This window comes from Solanum verrucosum, unplaced genomic scaffold (genome assembly GCF_900185275.1).
Source record: "Solanum verrucosum unplaced genomic scaffold, falcon-dt-bn FXZP01000488.1, whole genome shotgun sequence".
Lineage (NCBI taxonomy): Eukaryota > Viridiplantae > Streptophyta > Magnoliopsida > Solanales > Solanaceae > Solanum > Solanum verrucosum.
In genome coordinates this window covers 70,629-92,304 of record NW_026020535.1, presented here as the reverse complement: position 1 = coordinate 92,304, position 21,676 = coordinate 70,629, and the positions used below count along the sequence as shown (strand labels likewise).

The window sequence follows — 21,676 nt, the reverse complement described above, 5'->3', positions numbered from 1 at the left end:
CCACTTGACTATACTGATAACAAGAAGTAATGTAAATGCTTAAAGTAAGAACACAGATGTTTACGTGGAAACTTCTTTGCTCGAGGGAGGAAAAAACCACGACCAGTCACATAGGGTTTTCTCAAAACTCCAATAACTTCAAACAACTAGTGAATACAGACTGCGATACTCACAAGGATTAAAATCTTAATCTTACACACCTTGTAACACCTCTATTATTGGAGAAGCGGAAAGCTAAATTAGACAAGATTGCAGCAAGGCAGAAATTATGAGAGCTAAAATAGTCTCAAGTTCAAATGAGTATTTCAAATTATTCTCTAAAAACATTCTTTTCACTTTCCATAAGTTCAAGCAATTCAAGTCATACGAAACAAAATAGTTTCTAGAAAATTAAAACTAAAGTTAGCAATTTCAACTTGAGAAAACAACTTTGTAACTAATCGATAGAATTGGATCATCATGTTGATTATTCATCTGCTATTGTTGAAATCTGGACCCTCGGTGTCTCCACCACCTGCATACGTAGAAAATAACTTTATGAGATAATTGAGTGACCATCTTAGAAGTCAACTATATCGAACTAGTAAGGGAAGTGAGATAGAAAACTTACAGCTGCCATGTTCATTAGGTAGGGTTGCACTTGGAGATGTAGAATTTTGGAAGCTGATATCATCCATAGAATTGTAATTGACAAATGCATCCCAATATTGCCACTCATTTGGATCACTTCCTTCAATAGCATTTGCATTTGATGCCGTGACGATGTTGCTTGGATCAAACATGTTTTATTCACTAATATCTTGCTGGAAATTAGCATTTGTTGTTCCCAATCCATTAATTGTCGCATTTTGAACATCTATATTAGACAATGTCGTTGTTACATAGGCCGTATTGAGATCCAATCTCTGATCATTTTGAGTATGATGATAAAAACCGTAATCATGATGATTTCCAATATTAAACTCCAACAAATACCTATAATTAGTTCTCTCAATAAATGGACTTACTGGACCCATTGTTCCAAATAATGGGCCATGTTGTTGTTGTCCACCACCAACATCATTTTGGGACGACAAAAATGTGATGAGATAGTTGGGTTAAACCTGAAGTTGTGGGTGATGGAGTTGCTGCTGAGTTGAATTAGCAAAAATATTGTTGTTATTAACTGGTGGAAACTCTGGGACTCTTTGAATTTGATTTGGAACATTTGTTTGAATACGAGGCATTTTTCCATATTTTTCACAGTTCCTTCTTTTTGTTCTTTCTAATGATGTGTCATAGCTACTTCTTTCTTCTTGAAGTTTCTCATCGTTGCTACAACATTTCTGAAAGAAGAAAAAAAATCAAAGGAGAGTTGGACCATGGATATATATAATTATCATCTCAAATCATCGTTTTTTAGGTGTGACATAAACTAATGACACAAGTCATTTCTAATAAAAAAACATTTTTGTTGGTAATGAATGAATGATTAATAACTTTTGAATTAAAGATTGACAACAATATTATTTCATCGAATAGTCATTACAATAAAATAAAATTAGCAAGAAATAACTTCTATATCTAAGCATACAATAGAAGTTTTGATAAAAAAAAATTAGAATGAATAAGATAATAATTTCCAAACATTTATTGGTGGAAGTGATGTAAAATTATTATTTTTGATAAAAATTAAAATTAAAATCGTTGTATGAAAAGTGGATTTTAGAAGTGTTTGATGAAAAATCATTCCAAGCAAAGTAACTTTATAACAAATATTATTTTTTTGGAAATTAATTTCCCTCGACCAAACAAACATAAATATATGATACATAATTTACCACTTTAATTTTTGTAAGGATAATGTACCTGAAGACAACTTGAAATTTGCTTAATGGTAAGACCTGGCATATTCATCACTTCACTGATGGCTGACGGAAACATCCTACATGTTTTATTAGAATGTAAAATTAATTTAATCAATATTTTAGTATTCCTTTATCAAGCTGAGATATATATAAATACAATAATCACTACTCCCTAATTCCAAATAGATTGACGTTAGCTATAAGTGTAAATTCTTATTGTTTATATCGCTATATATATATATATATATAAACAAATTATAGACAATAAATTACTAGTGAGTAAACTTACTTTCTTCACCAAGTTGTTCCACAACTTCTGTGAATTTGACACGAAGATCATCAGTCCATTTTAAGCAGTCCTTACACAAAATAATCTTATTTCCTTCATTTATCTCTTTTGTGCTTTTTCGGCCTCTCTTCCTCCTCAACTTATGTTTTCCATTTGATACAACATTGTTAGTATTGCTTTGTTCCTATGTATTATTAGGTATATTCTTCTCTTGATCTCGTTCTTCATCTCCAACAAGATAATTATTATCATCAACATTGATATGATCTCCCTTTGTTTCTACTCTTTTTATTGATTTCTCTCTTTGTATTTTCTCCCTCCATACAAATTGCCACAAGAACGTCACAGTTTGCTCGACAAGTGGCTTCTTCGAGCAAATGTAAGCTCCATTGTCCAAAGCTTTCTTCACTAAGAATCCATTGAGTTCATCATAGACAACTGCATACTATATCAAGAAGCTAACAATTAAAATTGAATAATATTATACATTATGCAAATAGTTAATTAAAATAATTTACTTTACCATCTATAATAATAAGTGGAAGATAGAATTATAAATACTTACTCAGTACGATGATGTTCAAGACTACAACTTGTGCCAAGAGCTCAAAAGCAATGTGAATCCGGTGAAATGACATTGATTATCATTGCATTAATTTTTTTCTTTTCTTTGGAAACTATTGACATTACCGCAGGAGCCATAACTTCCGTATCTACATATATCCATTGTAATGACCCTAAAGGTCATTTTTGGAAATTTTCATAAAATGACCGTTTTACCCCTCCCAATAGTTGCCCCGAGTCCTAATTGTTGTATTTTCGAAGTTGGTTTGAAGGAAAATTGATGAAAAGTTGAGTTTTTGGAAAGTTGAGTTTTTAAGAGTTAAAGTTTGGTTAAAAGTGCTATTTCGAGTCATTTGGAGTTTCGAGACTCGAATCGGATTTCCGTTGATTCCAGCAGTTTTAGAATGTCGAAACGGGTCTATGAGAATTTATGGAGTCGAATTTGGAGTTAAAACGAAGATTTGAGGTCCTAAGTTGCAAAAATTGTGAAATTTTGATCAAGAGTTGACTTTGGTCAACAAACAAGGTTCCGATGCTCGAAATGGAATTCCGAGGGCACCGTTGGATTCAGGGGGTGATTCTAAGTCTAGAATGAGTCTTGGTTGAATTTTTAGAGGCCCCGAGTGTGTTTTGAGTTTTTGAGCCTAAAGTTAGTTTCTTGACGCCTTATCGGATACCGGGTCAAGGAGACCTCGAATTCAAATTCCGACGATTTCATTGAGTCCGAAATGTCATTTTCAAGCTAGTAGCATATTTGGTTTGTGTTCGGGAAGTGCCAAATGAGTTTTGAGTGAGCTTTTAAGCTTCTTGGATGCTTTGACACTATTTCAGCAAATTGTGGCAACTAAAGGGTTCATTATTAGTTTTAATGGTCAAAAAATTATTTCGAAGGTTCTGAAATTTTGAGCATGAATTATAGGACTTATCTGCAAATTTTGGTGCATTTTCGCTAACCCGAGATTGGACTTTTATCGCAAATAAGAAATAATTGTTTACCGAGAAGAAATGATATTTGACTGGGCAAACGAGCATGAAATTGAGCTCCGATTGAACGAGCAGGTCCGTAGCATTATTTAAGACATTTACAATAAAGAATCGGGTCACTTCACTATCGTATGAGGAAATTACGGCCTTTTTAGTGAAAGATTAACTTCTGTTTTTCTGGTGCATAACAGTCATGTACTGTTATAAAAATCTCAGACTGTGTTCATTTGGTATTTTGAGCATATCAGGAGTTCTAGAGATCGGAATGGAGTGATTCTTATGGGTTTCTTCTTGAATTAATATGAGGGTTAGTATTCAATCTTCAATTCGACATTTTCTCATAATTTCTTTATCTGGTTTTTTTTTCCTCTCCGTAAATCTCTTGGGAAAAATTGGGGGTTTTATCGATTTGGACACCCTTTTTGATGAAAAAGGTATATTTACGATCCTTATGTTATGGGTAAACTGATTTTAACATAAAATTATTGATTGATCGATTATTTTCATCATATTAACCGCGTACAATTTGGACTTTCCCGATAAAGTTAAAGTTTGATAAATTGAGAATTTCAAGGTCGATCTTAACTCCGTTTTTGATGAAATTTCATATTTGAACTTATTTAAGCATGGGTAAGATGTTTTTCAAGAGATATTTCATTTTCGAGTCGGGGTTTCGGATCCGAATATTTTAGGCTCATTCAAGAACGTGGTTTTCCTTCAAATTGAGTTTGTGAATTGATTTCAACTCCGTTTTCAAATTGGTTTTCACCATTAGCTTCCAAATACTTTAAGGATAATTTTACATCAAAAATTTCCAGATTTGGGTATCGTTTTCCGGTATGAGACTTTTGGACCGTTTTGCCCTTTTTCCCTAAATTTCTTGATTTTGGTGTCATTGGACTCGAATTGTGATTGTGAATAATTGTTTGAATAGATTATCGTGATCCGGATTATACTCGGAAAGGAAAGGCTCAAGTCAAGTAACTTTTGGAGTTCGTTTTAAGGCAAGTGGCTTCCAAACTTTGTAAAACTCTTAGACTACGCATGACTACTTTCCTAATTGTGTTGGGGAGTAATGGGGATTGAGGATGGGTTTTATTTGTTGATTGAAATTGTTGTAAATGAAAGATGGGGAATAAAACGAGCTAAATGTGTTATATGTGACTTGAATTTGTTGAATAAGTCATGTAATAACTGATATTGAGGGGATAGAAGAGCATGAGTAGGCTATGATTGATACAGACATTGATGTTGAGACAGATGATGTGTAATACTATGATGTGGTTGTGATATGGTTGTGATTGAGACATGTGATGTGTAATACTATGATGTGGCCGTGATATGATTGATGGACGTATGTTTTATATTGGTGTTTGTGATGAGACAGGTGATGTGTATTATGTGGTGTATATGTTGTGATTGAGACAGGTGATGTGTAATACTATAATGTGGTTGTGATATGGTTGTGATTGAGACGGATGATGTGTAATACTATGATGTGATCGTGATATGATTGTGATTGATGACATGTGCATATTCATTATTCATCCTATGTGTGAACTATCTGTTGCATGAGTTCTGAGACACAGTTGAGACTAGCTCCAGCTAGAGATATATGAGATGGACTAGCTCCGGCTAGCGATTTGGATGCCGATGGGATCTGGTTTCGGCGGTGATACATGGTCCATGTGTGGCCCCCATGGGTTCTGATTTGAGTATTCAGCGCGGGCTGATTACGTCAACAGATGTGTATCGTAGGACAGACATGCATCATGACTACATGACATTATTATTGCATTTTGCATCGCATTTGCCTTATCTTTGTCTGTGATGTGTGGATTGTATCGATTTACCCTTCTTATGTGGAATTTGATCTACTTGCTCTTATTTGTTGATCTGAGGTTGATGAGGATATACTGTTGGTTCTGGCTGTTGAATATGATCTGTATAGTATAGGTTGGTTGGTTTGCTGCTTGATTGAAGTTTTGGTGGTTCGGTTGGGATTGAAAGGAGTTGTTTGTAGCTGCTAGTTTTGCTTAGTTTAGAGTTACTTGCGAGTACCTGCGATTTTCGGTACTCACCCTTGCTTCTACACAATTGTGTAGGTTGACAGCTCTCTCAGATTCGACTTAGTATTTTCTTTAGCAGATTAAGCTTCGGGACATACTCGAGAGGTAGCGGTTCATTCCAGACATGCCCTTGAGTTATCTTTACTTACAGTTTTGTTCTATTCGAGAACTATACTCTGAGACTTGTATATTTTTATTCGAATTCTGTATTTAGAGGTTTGTACATGTGACAACCAAATTCTGGATAGTGTTGAGTCTTAATTAAAGTCTTCCGCTTATTTATTATCATTTATTCTCGTATTTCTACTTCTCTATCGTTGTGGTTGGGTTAGGCTGACGTGTCCGGTGGGAAATGGACACGTGCCATCACATCCAGATTTGGGGTGTGACATCCATGCACTTTGAAATCAGTGAAAATTATGAAAAAAATATTGTACACAAAGGTATCATTTGGATATGTATGAATTTTCATGTAATATTTCTGAACTTTAATTTTTCAAATAACACATATTAATTAACTTATATTATAAATAATGTGTGCAATCTTAACTAGATTGATCACATAAAAAGCTATACATAGTATTTTTTATTTTTTATTTTGTAATTGGATTACTAAAAACTAGAGAAGATCCTAAAGAATATATTTCTAAAAACTACTCCAATTTATTTATGACTTGTCAGAAACAAATAAATATTGAATATATATATATATATATATATATATATTAGATACTATTAAAGTAAAATATAATAGGATAAAATGTTTTGAGGTAATTTTATTTCATAGATATGTAATTAGATGATCTAACAAAGTATAAGAAAACTAATTTTTTTGTCTATATCCAACAAAAAACAAAAACAAAAAATAGAAAGGAAAATGTTTTTTTCATGAAAATTAAATCTCCTCATTTTTTTTACTACATCCAATAAAATACAAAAAATATTATCTCAAATAATAATGATAGACAAATCATCTCTTATCATGTCTTTTTCATGCTTTTTCTCTTCCCTCCCGTCATCCTAATTTCTTGTACATCCATCACTAATGTAGAATTATTTTTCTTCGAGGATAGATAAATTTGTAAAAATTAAAAAGTGCTATGATAACAAGGAAAAAGAGAAGTTCAAGATTTACAAGATAAATGAAATTTAAAAATGGACGACGCTAAAATCATAAATGAGATAACAAAGAGGAGTTAATATCTCAAAAGGTCATTCAACTTTGAGAATTTATCTAATAAAGTCATTGAATTTTATTTTATATCAATAAAGTCACGTAACTTATGCATTTGTATCAATAAAATCAATCAACTAAGTTTGACAAAATTATAAATTATCTTTAAACCATGAAACATAAATCCCATAAGTAAATAAAATTAAAGAAAACTCATTAAGAAATTTTATAGACAAATTTAATTAGTGAAATAAGTACTCTTATGGCATTACAATAAATAAATCTATCTATATATAAAAGGAGAATAAAAAGTGAACCACACTAAATCAGATTTTTAAAAAATTAAAATTAATTATGTGTATGTATTTATTTAAAAAAAAACTCTAACGTTGTGGTCCTTTTTTTGTGGAAATGTATATTTTAAATTTTAACCATCTTTCCACAATCTCCTCATTTAAAGAAAAACAAAAATGTAGATAATAATAATAATAATAGTATTAATAATAGTAATAATAATAATAATAATAATAATAATAATAATAATAATAATAATAATAATAATAATAATAATAATAATAATAATCTATATATAGATATACTCCATAATTTATCTGTATATTATAAAAATCAGAAAAAAACTTACCACAAAAAAGAATTAAATTAAAATCTAAAAATGTAAAAATAAAAATATTTTTTTAAATAAACCCGTAAAAAACATAAGTCATCAAATATTGAAAATAAAAACTTATAAATAAAAATAATTGTTATATATTTTTAACACGTTTTGGACTCTTAAAAAATTTATAAATGTTTATTGTCAGCACTACCAAAAAAAAACAAAATTTGTAAATTATTAAAATTAATTGGAATTCTAAAAATAAAAATAGAAATTTCAAACACTAAAAAGAAAATTAAAAATTAATTTTTTTTTTTTTTTATAAAAAAAAGCTCAACGTTGTGGTGCTTTTTTGGAAAGGTATTTTTTAAATTGAACCATCTAACTGCACATTTTTTATTTAATAATAGTGAAAAAAATAAGAAATAAAAAAATATTTTAGCTGCACATTAACTTCCCACTTCTATCCTAAAATAAAAGGAGTGTTTAGTGATAAAATATTCAAACAAATAGATAGTTCTTCCCCAATCAACGTAACTGTTTTCCAAAAATTTCTTTATCCTTTTTAAAAGAAGGCACAAATTTATGATCATAATCGAGTCAAGAAAAAATGATCGAGAAAAATCAAGAGAAGTTGAACAATTAAGTGAGCAATTCATATCTCAAGAAAGAGGAGTTCGTTGGAAACTATGGTATTGAACAGACTTTGTGGTAATTATGGGAAAATCTCACTTTTTTGTTTTTTTGAGGCCTATGTGTTTTTTCTTCCTATTTTGTTAGGAAATATGTTGTTTTTTTATGTACTATATAGAGGATTAAAAAATGATAAATAAATTATGAAAGAAATTGAAAACTCTCAAAAATGAATGAATGTATTTTTATTTTTTTAATTATGTTGTGATTATGGATTATTTTTTTATTTTTAATATTGAGTATGATAATATTTAGATGTGAAATAATTTATCTTTAGGTTGAATATTTACAAGATTTTGCATATATGCTTGAAAGTTTTTTAAAGCAATCATGAATTCACGTAAGTTTTATCTTTATTTTTTTTAAAATGAAAGCAACCAAGAAAGTAAGTTTATTGATCAAAACATAAAATCAAAAGACATCAATGAAGATAGTTTCATGAAATAACATTAGTGGCCTAGATAGTGACGATGAATCTCTCAGTGACATTGAAAAATTACATGAAGATCATCTCCATATTTCAATGTTAATCTTTCACTCTTTCAACGAGTAGAAAATTAGTCAAAAACTTTTAAAATTGAGCATTTTTTTTCCAGGAAAATCTATACATATAAGTATGTACATATTAGAAATTAAATATATTATATTTTAAATAAACTGAAAGTTAATTATATGTTTTATAAGTCCATTACTTTTTGTTTTATTTTTAAATTTTTAGTACTTTTTTTATACTTATTCATATATATATGCAACTTCAGATTATGATCACTAATTTAATAATTACGTAAAATTAATTTTATATAATCTATTAATTAAAATTAAAATACAATTTACAAATTTTAATTAATCTTTTTTAATCTGTATTTAAAAAATAGACGGAAAAAGAACGCTATTTTAAAAAAATTTATACAAAAAAAATAGTGAAAGCATATATAAAAGGTGTTATAATGAAGTTTATTAACATTATCTACTTCTACTAAATTACACGTAAAAAATATTAAAAAGAAAAAACTAAAAAAATTCTAACCGCAGATGTTAACTCTCTACTTCTAAAATTGTTTTAAAAGATGTTATAATAAAGTTTATTAAAATTAGTTTATAAATAACTAAAAATTAAATAGTTTGAAATTGCAATTTAAGATTATAAAATATAAATAAAAAAAGAAATAATTTAATTAAAATTTTAAATTTGAACCATCTAACTGCACATATAAAAGGAGAAGAAAAAGTGTCACATGTCAGCTCCACACTAAATCAGATTTAAAAAAAATTAAAATTAATTATGTGTATGTATTTATTAAAAAAAAAACACTCTAAAGTTGTGATCCTTTTTTTGTGGAAAGGTATATTTTAATTTTAACCATCTTTCCACAATCTTCTCATATAAAGAAAAAAAAATATAGATAATAATAATAATAGAATAATAATTATTATAATAATAATCATCTATATATAGATATATTATTTATCTGTATATTATAAAAATCAGAAAAAAACTTACCACAAAGAAGAATTAAATTAAAATCTAAAAATAATTTTTTTTAAAAATAAACCAGTAAAAACATAAATCATCAAATATTGAAAATAAAACTAATAAATAAAAAGATAATTGTTATATATTTTTTAACACGTTTTGGACTGTTAAAAAATTTATAATGTTTATTGTCAGCACTACCAAAAAAAAAACAAAATTTGTAAATTATTAAAATTAATTGGAATTCTAAAAATAAAAATAGAAATTTCAAACACTAAAAAGAAAATTAAAAATAAAAAATAAAAATAAAAAAAATATTTTCTAAAATAACTCAACGTTGTGGTCCTTTTTTTTTTTGGAAAGGTATTTTTAAAATTTGAACCATCTATCTGCACATTTTTATTTAATAATAATGAAAAATAAGAAATAAAAAAATATTTTAACTGCACATTAACTTCCCACTTCTATCCTAAATAAAAGGAGTGGTTAGTGATAAAATATTCAAACAAACGGATAATTCTTCACCAATCAACGTAACTGTTTTCCAAAAAATTCATTATCCTTTTTAAAATTAGTTTATAAATAACTAAAAATTAAATAGTTTGAAATTGCAATTTAAGATTATAAAATAAAAAAATAAAAAAAGAAATAATTTAATTAAAATTTAAAAATATGTGTAAACTTACTTAGTAACCACCACAAAAATTAATTTTTTTTTAATAAAAACTGCAAACTCAAATAAAAAATTTTTTTAAAAAAAAACAAAAAAAAAGGTCAAGCTTTTCCCCCAACACAATATACATGCGTAATCTCAGACACATTCAAAAAGGGTAAAAGCTTTTGGAGAGAACAATTAAGAAAAATAATTGATTTCCAAAATATTAAGACACATTCGTATTTTTAGATTGCATTGTTTCATTAATAAAATACGTATTAACTAATTACAAATAAGTATTAACTAATTATGAATATGTGGCTGAAATAATTGTTCCATGCATAATGGAGTCTTTTAAAAACAAAACTTATATTGAATTCACAAAATTAATTTAAAAAATTTAACAATTTAAGTTTTATAAAATAAAATTTTAAATCTAATAATTACTAATATGGACAACAATGAATTTGAAATACATTCAGTTGTTTCCACAAAAATATAGGCAACAATGAATATGTTAAAATAACAGTATTTATAATTAACATTAAAAATAATTTTAACTGTTATTAAAAAAATTTCAGACTTTTGAGAAATATTGTCTTTAACAATTTATAACTGTTTTTCAAATATATCATCTCTCAACTCTTAATGAGCCTATTTTTATGGAAATGATTAACTACATTCCAATAATTTATGGCTATATAATCTAAAATATAAATCATGTTTTTAAGGTACTTAATTTTTAAACTATTCCATAACTTAATGTAATGCTTATTAGTTATAACTATCACATATTTAACTTTTATAGTGGATATACAATTTTTCAACTCAAAAATATTTTTTTTATAATTGAAGAGTCAGTCTTCCTTTTTTATATATATAAAAAATGTTTACCTTACTTAGATAACACTTAGAGGAGTAGAAGCGTAGAAACTTGATCAATATGAAATGAATAAAGAGATGTCATGTATTTTTGTACACAACTTTTAAATTGACTATTAACATGAGGAATTTATTATTCAGATAAATATTTTAAAATCATTATGAAATTTTTTTGAAAATGAATAAATTATTTAATTTACGCAAAATCTCTCTATTGAAAGAAAATAATAAATAATTTTTTTTCATATATTAATTTGAGAGAGTGTACCAACATATTCTCTTAATTCTTTCATTCTTAATTCCTACTTGGATCTTAATATTTCTCTCTCTTTGATTTGGAAAATTCTATGAAGTTGCTTTCAATGGAATTAGTGCCCGTTTGGAATGACTTAAAAAAAGTAACTTTTTAAAGTGCTGGAACTTATTTTTAAAATAAGTAGTTATGTGTTTGGATAAAAGTGTTGCAGTTGAATAATAATAATAATAATATAATAATAATAATAAAATAATAATAATTCAATATGGGCAATTTGGAAATTGTATAAAAGAATTAAGGGCAAAAAGGTAATATACTTGGTCAACATAAAAGGGCTTTTAAGTTTAAAAAAAAAAAAAAAACTCCCCTCACCTAGCTTTTAGCTTTTAGCTTTTGGCTTAAAATAAGTCATTTTTGACTTAAAATAAGTCACTTTGCTAATTGTCAAACACTCTAATAAGTCAAAAACTGACTTTTAAGTCAGTTTGACCAGCTTAAAAGTCCATTCAAACAGGCTCTTAAAATCATCAATCTCTTGTATGTAAGAAACATACTTATATTCATGAATAGATATGTGTAGGGTCTAATAATGAATGATCACAAATTTTTCTACATGATGATAAGGTTGGTGGACCTAGCTGGAAATGTGATGGAAATAGCTAGTAAAAGAAAGAACCTTGCATTTTCTGTTTTCTTAAGAACTGAAAAATTACATAACTTGTGGCAATTTGTCCATTTTCATACTGAGAGATATTTCTATTTTTTGGATATATGGCTTATGCTGCTGTTACTTCCCTTATGAGAACCATACATCAATCAATGGAACTTACTGGATGTGATTTGCAACCGTTTTATGAAAAGCTCGAATCATTGAGAGCTATTCTGGAGAAATCCTGCAATATAATGGGCGATCATGAGGAGTTAACAATCTTGGAAGTTGAAATCGTAGAGGTAGCATACACAACAGAAGATATGGTTGACTCGGAATCAAGAAATGTTTTTTTAGCACAGAATTTGGAGGAAAGAAGCAGGGCTATGTGGGAGATTTTTTTCGTCTTGGAACAAGCACTAGAATGCATTGCTTCCACCGTGAAACAGTGGATGGCAGCATCGGACAGCATGAAAGATCTAAAACCACAAACTAGCTCACTTGTCAGTTTACCTGAACATGATGTTGAGCAGCCCGAGAATATAATGGTTGGCCGTGAAAATGAATTTGAGATGATGCTGGATCAACTTGTTAGAGGAGGAAGGGAACTAGAAGTTGTCTCAATCGTAGGGATGGGAGGCATCGGGAAAACAACTTTGGCTGCAAAACTCTGTAGTGATCCTTACATTATGTCTCGATTTGATATTCATGCAAAAGTAACTGTTTCACAGGAGTATTGTGTGAGAAATGTAATCCTAGGCCTTCTTTCTTCGATAAGTGATGAACCTGAGAATCAACTAGCGGACCGACTGCAAAAGCATCTGAAAGGCAGGAGATACTTGGTAGTCATTGATGACATATGGACTACAGAAGCTTGGGATGATATAAAACTATGTTTCCCAGACTGTATTAATGGAAGCAGAATACTCCTGACTACTCGGAATGTGGAAGTGGCTGAATATGCTAGTTCAGGTAAGCCTCCTCATCACATGCGCCTCATGAATTTTGACGAAAGTTGGAATTTACTACACAAAAAGAACTTTGAAACAGAAGGTTCTTATTCTCCTGAATTTGAAAATATTGGGAAACAAATTGCATTAAAATGTGGAGGATTACCTCTAGCAATTACTGTGACTGCTGGACTTCTCTCCAAAATCGGTCAAAGATTAGATGAGTGGCAAAGAATTGCGGAGAATGTAAGTTCGGTGGTAAGCACAGATCCTGAAGCACAATGCATGAGAGTGTTGGCTTTGAGTTACCATCACTTGCCTTCTCACCTAAAACCGTGTTTTCTGTATTTTGCAATTTTCGCCGAGGATGAACGGATTTTTGTAAATAAACTTGTTGAGTTATGGGCCGTAGAGGGGTTTTTGAATGAAGAAGAGGGAAAAAGCATAGAAGAGGTGGCAGAAACATGTATAAACGAACTTGTAGATAGAAGTCTAATTTCTATCCACAAATTGAGTTTTGATGGGGAAATACAGAGCTGTGGAATGCATGATGTGACCCGTGAACTCTGTTTGAGGGAAGCTCGAAACATGAATTTTGGGAATGTTATCAGAGGAAAGAGTGATCAAAATTCATGTGCACAATCCATGCAGTGTTCCTTTAAGAAGCGAAGTCGGATCAGTATCTATAAGGAGGAAGAATTGGCTTGGTGTCGTAACAGTGAGGCTCATTCTATTATCATGTCACGTGGATTCAATTGCATCACACTGGAATTGTCTTTCAAGCTAGTAAGAGTACTAGATCTTGGTTGGACTCCATGCCCAATTTTTCCCAGTGGAGTACTTTCTCTAATTCATTTGAGATACCTATCTTTGTGTTTTAATCCTTGCTTATTGCAGTATCGAGGATCGATAGAAGCTGTTCCCTCATCAATAATAGACATTCCTCTATCGATATCACGCCTATGCTATCTGCAAACTTTTAAACTTTACCTTCCATTTACTGATAGTTATCCTTTCATATTACCATCGGAAATTTTGACGATGCCACAATTGAGGAAGCTGCGTATGGGCTGGAATTACTTGCGGAGTCATGAGCCTACAGAGAACAGATTGGTTTTGAAAAGTTTGCAATGCCTCAATCAATTGAATCCTCGGTATTGTACAGGGTCTTTTTTTAGACTATTTCCCAATTTAAAGAAGTTGAAAGTATTTGGCGTCCAAGAGGACTTTCGCAATCACAAGGACCTGTATGATTTTCGCTACTTATATCAGCTCGAGAAATTGGCATTTCGTGTTTATTATCCAGGTGCTGCTTGCGTTCTAGAAAGCACTGCACCTTCAGGTTCTACTCCGCAAGATCCTCTGAGGTTTCAGACGAAATTATTGTACAAAAAGACACAATTCGGGAAAGCTGCACCTCCAGCTGATGTTCCAACTTTACTCTTACCTCCTCCGGATGCTTTTCCACAAAACCTTAAGAGTTTAACTTTTAGCGGAGAATTCTTTTTGGCATCGAAGGATTTGAGCATCGTTGGTAAATTACCCGAACTTGAGGTCCTTAAACTATCAGACAATGCCGTCATAGGCGAGGAGTGGGAAGTAGTTGAGGAAGGGTTTCCTCACTTGAAGTTCTTGTTTCTGGATAACATATACATTCGGTACTGGAGAGCTAGTAGTGATCACTTTCCGTACCTTGAACGACTTTTTCTTAGAAATTGCTATGATTTGGATTCAATCCCTCCAGATTTTGCAGATATAACCACACTAGCTCTTATTGATATAAGTAGCTGTCGACAATCTGTTGGGAAATCCGCCAAGCAAATTCAACAGGACATTCAAGACAACTATGGAAGCTCTATCGAGGTCCATACTCGTCATCTTTTGTAAGACATCTTCTTCCTTGATTTACAACAATATTTAACTCATCATCATAGTAAACTCGATAATAATCTGGATAATAGCTTTAGTAAGTCCAATTGCACCAATTCAACAAAAGTTCTTGATGCTGTCATTGTGTTTGATTTGAATCCTTCCAATATTGTGTAACTTGTTATACTTGCATGTTCATTCTTGATTTTGGGAAGTGTAACATTTCATTTTTCATCTTTTGTAGAAAGCATTTTCGATATAACAACAGATGAAGATGACTTTGAGAAAGAAGTTGCTTCTTGCCGCAATAATGTGTAAGTTCTTATACCTGCATGCTCATTCTTGCTATAATGTTCTCTTGTTCCTTAATTATGGGACATCTAACATATTATTTTCCATTTTTTGCGTCTTTTTTTTTTCTCTGCAGCGAGTAGTTAAGGTGTTCTGAGGACTAGCCAGTTCTCTGAAATAAATGTCAAATCAGAATTTTCATTTTTTCTGCATAAGGTGGCAGGATGATTGCAAATGGCTTGTAATTTAATTGTATATGATCTTTCGTATAGCCATTTGTCAGTGGTTCTTTAGATACTCCAAATTTTATGTACATACACACATACTGTATAGGCCAGAACACTCTCTGTCACCTTGACACAAGTGTACTCCTCGACCCCAACTTTTGTTGAGTTTATTATTGCTAGACCGTACTACACTTGAATTTGAATTGGACGTTATCAATATACAGCTTGAACTCCTTTATTGAAACTTATTTTTCTAAAGAGATTAGTGTAGGGTCTAATAATGTATGATCACAATTTTTCTACTTTTTCCTGTCTTTTTTTTTTATAACTTTGGTCTCTTCTTTTGTCTACATGATGATAAGGTTAGTGGACCTAGCTGGAAATGTGATGGAAATAGTTGGTGTCTTATGTGTATTGTGTCATGTAGGACTCATGTGGCTAGTTGTTCAACTTTATACAAGTTTACTCTTACCTTTCAGGGCAACTGCACCTCCACATGATGTTTCAACTTTACGCTTACCTCCTCCGGATGCTTTTCCACAAAACCTTAAGAGTTTAACTTTTAGCGGAGAATTCTTTTTGGCATGGAAGGATTTGAGCATTGTTGGTAAATTACCCAAACTCGAGGTCCTTAAACTATCATGGAAATCCTTCATAGGCGAGGAGTGGGAAGTAGTTGAGGAAGGGTTTCCTCACTTGAAGTTCTTGTTTCTGCATGAAGTATGCATTCGGTACTGGAGAGCTAGTAGTGATCACTTTCCGTACCTTGAACGACTTTTTCTTAGAAGTTGCTATTATTTGGATTCAATCCCTCGAGATTTTGCAGATATAACCACACTAGCTCTTATTGATATAAGTTACTGTCAACAATCTGTTGGGAATTCCGCCAAGAAAATTCAACAGGACATTCAAGACAACTATGGAAGCTCTATCGAGGTCCATACTCGTAATCTTTAGTAAGACATCTTCTTCCTTGATTTACAACAATATTTAACTCATCATTATAGTAAACTCGATAATAATCTGGATAATAGCTTTAGTAAGTCAAATTACACCAATTCAACAAAAGTTCTTGATGCTGTCATTGTGATTGATTCGAATCCTTCCAATATTGTGTAACTTGTTATACTTGCATGCTCATTCTTGATTTTGGGAAGTGTAACATTTCATTTTTCATCTTTTGTAGCAAGCATTTTCGATGTAGTGTAACAATAGATGAAGATGATGATATTGACTTTGAGAAAGAAGTTGCTTCTTGCCGCAATAATGTGTAAGTTCTTATACCTGCATGCTCATTCTTGCTATAATGTTCTCCTGTTCCTTAATTATGGTACATCTAACATATTATTTTCCATTTTTTGCGTCTTTTTTTTTCTGCAGCGAGTAGTTAAGGTGTTCTGAGGACTAGCCAGTTCTCTGAAATAAATGTCAATCAGAAGCCAAATGTGTGAGTGTTTGTTTTCATTTTCTTTGAAAAGATTCTGCATAAAGGGGCAGGATGATTGCAAATGGCTTGTAATTAAATTGTATATGATCTTTCGTATAGCCATTTGTCAGTGGTTTTTTAGTTACTCCAAATTTTATGTACATACATACTGTAGAGGCCAGAACAGACTCCAGTACCTTGTGTTTCCTTTCTTGGGAGTCCTCAATCTACCTCGCAAAGGAAGACGGAAGGCTAAATTCAGTGGCACCAGCAACACCAGTAGAAAGGTGTAATATTTAAGAGACTACTCGTGTCACGATAAGTGTACAAATAGCAATGTTATCCTCCCTGGCTTTTTCTACTCGAATATTAAGGAATTCACTGTGCTTATTCCACAAGATCATTTTTTAAACTTTTACCAGAATTTTCTTACAAAAGTCATACTCAAATGAAGCAAATCATAAAAAAAATACACATTCACTGTTATACTGAGAGATTCTTCTTTGTTTATGCACAAAACTCTCCCTATTCTAGAGAAAATGTTTCCTCCATACCAAACACACCCTTAAACTTGAGCTGGTTGATAGAGACTAGAGAGTAGAGAGCACTACATGGATTATGGACCTAGCTAAAAGAAAGACCTTTTATTTGTAGATAAGCTTAGGAAATTCGCAAATTCGCATTCTCTGTCACCTTGACACAAGCATACTCCTCGACCCCAACATTTGTTGAGTTTATTATTGCTAGACCGTACTACACTTGAATTTGAATTGGACGTTATCAATATACAGCTTGAACTCCTTTATTTAAACTAAAATTTTAGTTTATTTTTCTAAAGAGATTAGTGTAGGGTCTAATAATGAATGATCACAAATTTTTCTACTTTTTCCTGTCTTTTTTTTAAAAACTTTGGTCTCTTCTTTTGTCTACATGATGATAAGGTTAGGGACCTCACATCTTTCTACTTTACCTGTTAGTGGACCTAGCTAGAAATGTGATGGAAATAGTTAGTAAAAGAAAGATTACATAACTTGTGGCAATTAATTTGTCCATTTTCATACTGAGTGTGAGAGATTCCTATTTTTTGGATATATGGCTTATGCTGCTGTTACTTCCCTTATGAGAACCATACACCAGTCAATGGAACTTACTGGATGTGATTTGCAACCATTCTATGAAAAGCTTGAATCTTTGAGAGCTATTCTGGAGAAATCCTGCAATATAACGGGAGATCATGAGGGGTTAACAACCTTGGAAGTTGAAATCGCGGAGGTAGCATACAAAGCAGAAGACATGGTTGATTCGAAATCAAGAAAAGTTTCTTCCGCAGAAACTGTAATTACACGAAGCAAAGCTTTCTGGGAACTCTGTTGTTCCTTGGAACAAGAGGTAGAATGCATTGATTCCTTCATGATGCAGTGGTTGGCAATATGGGACTGGTACAACAACATTAAAGATTTCAAAGCACAAAATTTTTGTCTATCCAAGATACCTGAACTTGCTGTTGAGCAGTCCGAGGATATAATGGTTGGCTATGAAAATGAATTCAAGATGATGCTGGATCAACTTGCTAGAGGAGAAAGAGAACTAGCAGTTGTATCAATTGTAGGTATGGGAGGCATTGGCAAGACAACTTTGGCTACGAAACTCTACAACGATCCATGCATGATGTATTGTTTTGACATTCGTGCTAAAGCTACTGTTTCACAAGAGTATTGTGTGAGAAATGTTTTCCTAGACCTTCTTTCTTGTATAAGTGATAAACCTTATGATCAGCTACATGACGGACAACTAGCAGATCGACTGCAAAAGCTTCTAAAAGGTGAGAGATATTTGGTAGTCATTGATGACATATGGACTACAAAAGCTTGGGATGATATACAAATATGTTTCCCAGACTTACATAATGGAAGCCGAATACTCTTGACTACTCGGAATGTGGAAGTGGCTGAATACGCTAGCTCAGGTAAGCCTCCTTATCACATGCGCCTCATGAATTTTGACGAAAGTTGGAGTTTATTGTATGAAAAAGTCTTTACGAAAGACTCTTTCTCCCCTGAATATGAACAACTTGGAAAGCAAATTGCATTGAAATGCGGAGTATTGCCTCTAGCAATTGTTGTGATCGCGGGACTTCTCACTAAAATTGACAAAGCATTGAGTGAGTGGCAAAGTGTTGCTGAAAATGTAAGTTCAGCAGTAAGCACAGATGTTGGTGTCCAATGCATGAAGGTGTTGGCATTGAGTTACCATTACTTGCCTCACCACCTAAAACCATGCTTTTTATATTTCGCAATCTTCCCAGAGGATAAACTGATTTTTGTCGATAAACTTATGATATTGTGGGAAACAGAGGGATTTTTGAAGGTAGAAGAGATGAAAAGCATAGAAGAAGTGGCAGAAAAGTACCTACAAGATCTTATTGATAGAAGTTTAATTTCCATAGAAAGTACTACTTTTGATGGAAAAATTAAGTGTTGTGGAATTCATGATATGACTCGTGAACTCTGTATGATGGAAGCTCGTAACATGAATTTTGTGAATGTTCTCGGAAGTAAGAATGATCAAAATCCATGTGTGAAATCTATGCAGTGTTTGTCTAAGAGTCGAAGTCGAATCAGCATCCATAATAAGAAAGAGTATGTTATGTGCCTTGACAGTGAGGCTCATTGTGTTATCTTATTTGGTAGATTCCGATGTTTCATGAGGGAGTACTTGCCATTCAAGCTAGTAAGAGTTCTAGATCTTGCTGATAATAGCTGTCTAACTTTTCCCCGTGAAATACTTTATTTGATTCACTTAAGACACCTAGCTTTGCGTATTTATCCTAGCGTTGAGCAATATCTAGGATCCCAAGAAGATGCTCTCTCATCAAGAGTAGACATTCCTTCATCCATATCAAACCTGTACTTCCTTTTTCTTACCTGAACGATGGCGATACTTCAGGTAGGAAAAGCCTTTTGATAGTCATTACGTTGATTTCAATTAACCCTTTAAAGTTTTTTGGCTTTAAGAGATTAAAGTAAGTTACGACCATGTTGCCTAGTCTATTTTTTATCCATATCAATCCAATCCATTTTCGGTCCGTCCAAATTTTCCTATTTGTGGCCACTAGAAAAAAGGAACAACTCATAGTTAATGTGTGTTTTGATAATTAATTAGTTGGTGATAGTTCAGGTAGGAACTTGCTCACCTAATAAAAGTTCTTACGTTGTCGTTGTATATGATTTAAATCCTTCCAATATTGTGTAACTTGTTATATTGCATAACATTTCATTTTTCATCTTTTGTTGCTGTCTTTTTCAACAGTGAGGAAACAAATGACGACGATGACGATGAAGATGATGATGATGATGATGACCTCTAAAAGAAAATTAGCCTACTCCAATTTTATGTACAAAATGGGCATAATACCTAAATATGCCCTTTAACTTTGCCTCATTTTATAGTTATGTCCTCCAACTTTGAGTGTGCACAAGTAGATACTTAAACTTGTATAAAATTGAACAAATAGACTCACACGTCCTATGTGGCATCCTATATGGCAATTTGCGTCCTACGTGGTGTCCTATGTGTATTATGCCACATATGACTCATGTGTCTACTTATTCAACTTTATACAAATTTAAGTATAAATGTGAAATGACACCAAGTTAAAGGGCATATTTATGTATTATGCCAGCCTAGAAAATGTATGTAGCAGAGCAATACCAATTTCCATGTATTTGGTTTTAGTATTTTGTGCAAATTTATTATGCTACTATATTATATTTATAGAAACTTGGAAAGACCACTAAACATCAGAGGACATGTTGTTACTCATCACATAAAAATAGAATACACAATCAAGTGAAAAGATACTTTACAGACCTAGATAACAATCAAGTTTTGTTACATCACTTTGGATATATTTTTCAAGAAAAAATATTTTTTTTCATAATTGACTTACAAACATTGAATTAAAATCTTTTGAACTTTTATAAATTAAGGTTTTTTTCTTTTTTTTCTTTCAAAGAAATCGATACTGTAATCCTCTATATCAACGAGTTTACTCATGTGAAGGTCAAATGATAAAACCAGGGGCCAGAGCTAGTCTAGACATAGGGGGTTTGAAGCTTTTGTAATTGGATCATTGTGATTATGGGTTGAATGTCTAATTTTCTAGGCGGTAATGATAGTATTTTGTATTTGAATAATTGCTCACTTTTTAAGTAATGGAAAAGAAGATCAAAACGTGCCACTAAAAGACTTGACTAAGACAAAAATGGGTCGTCAAGAACGTAGAGGAGGTAGGATGGGCAGTTGGTCAGATCTAGTATGGATAATACATGGCGGTTGTTGGAGTCGGCGGCTCTCCCAAAATTCTCTCATCTTAGATCTTTGGATTCGATTTTATACATATGTGAGGAAGGTAATTAAAAAAAAATGGGGTAGAGGATTACAATATGGGGAATCGAGAATTTAGATAGTCAGTCAACTAACTGAGCTACTATGATTTTCCAAAAAAAAAAAAAAAAGAGAATGGTTCTTGTGATATGAAAGTCTCATATTGCATAGTTTTGAATGAGAGAAAGAAATGAGGAATTAGATGAACCTCCTTCGATGGAAAATTATATTATTTATACATATAGTTAAAATTAATTTTTATCTATATATTATTGTAGTCAGCTAATTTATATGAATTTCATTAGTGAAAATCCTGAATCAAATTCAGATTCCGTCACTAATCGTTGAACCATGTTAATTTACTATGTATTATTT

The 21,676-nt window shown here is 31.5% G+C and overlaps 2 protein-coding genes across 2 annotated transcripts; both read left to right on the top strand.

Moving 5' to 3' along the window:
* The first annotated feature begins 12,196 nt into the window (after positions 1–12,196).
* Positions 12,197–16,763, top strand: LOC125809896 (putative late blight resistance protein homolog R1A-10). Its single transcript, XM_049489446.1, has 2 exons — positions 12,197–14,985; positions 16,676–16,763. The coding sequence occupies exons 1-2, from the start codon at positions 12,275–12,277 to the stop codon at positions 16,761–16,763; spliced, it is 2,799 nt and encodes a 932-aa protein (XP_049345403.1). The 5' UTR covers positions 12,197–12,274.
* A 1,244-nt stretch (positions 16,764–18,007) lies between these two features.
* Positions 18,008–19,843, top strand: LOC125809895 (putative late blight resistance protein homolog R1B-12). The gene has a single exon (XM_049489445.1). The coding sequence runs from the start codon at positions 18,008–18,010 to the stop codon at positions 19,841–19,843; it is 1,836 nt and encodes a 611-aa protein (XP_049345402.1).
* Positions 19,844–21,676: the final 1,833 nt, after the last annotated feature.

Excerpts from the sequence above, each read along its gene's own strand:
- LOC125809895 (XM_049489445.1), top strand. The coding sequence starts at position 18,008 with ATGGCTTATGCTGCTGTTACTTCCCTTATGAGAACCATACACCAGTCA.
- LOC125809896 (XM_049489446.1), top strand. The coding sequence starts at position 12,275 with ATGGCTTATGCTGCTGTTACTTCCCTTATGAGAACCATACATCAATCA. Across the intron at positions 14,986-16,675 it reads GTCCATACTCGTCATCTTTT|CAAGCATTTTCGATGTAGTG; the intron begins GTAAGACATCTT and ends CATCTTTTGTAG.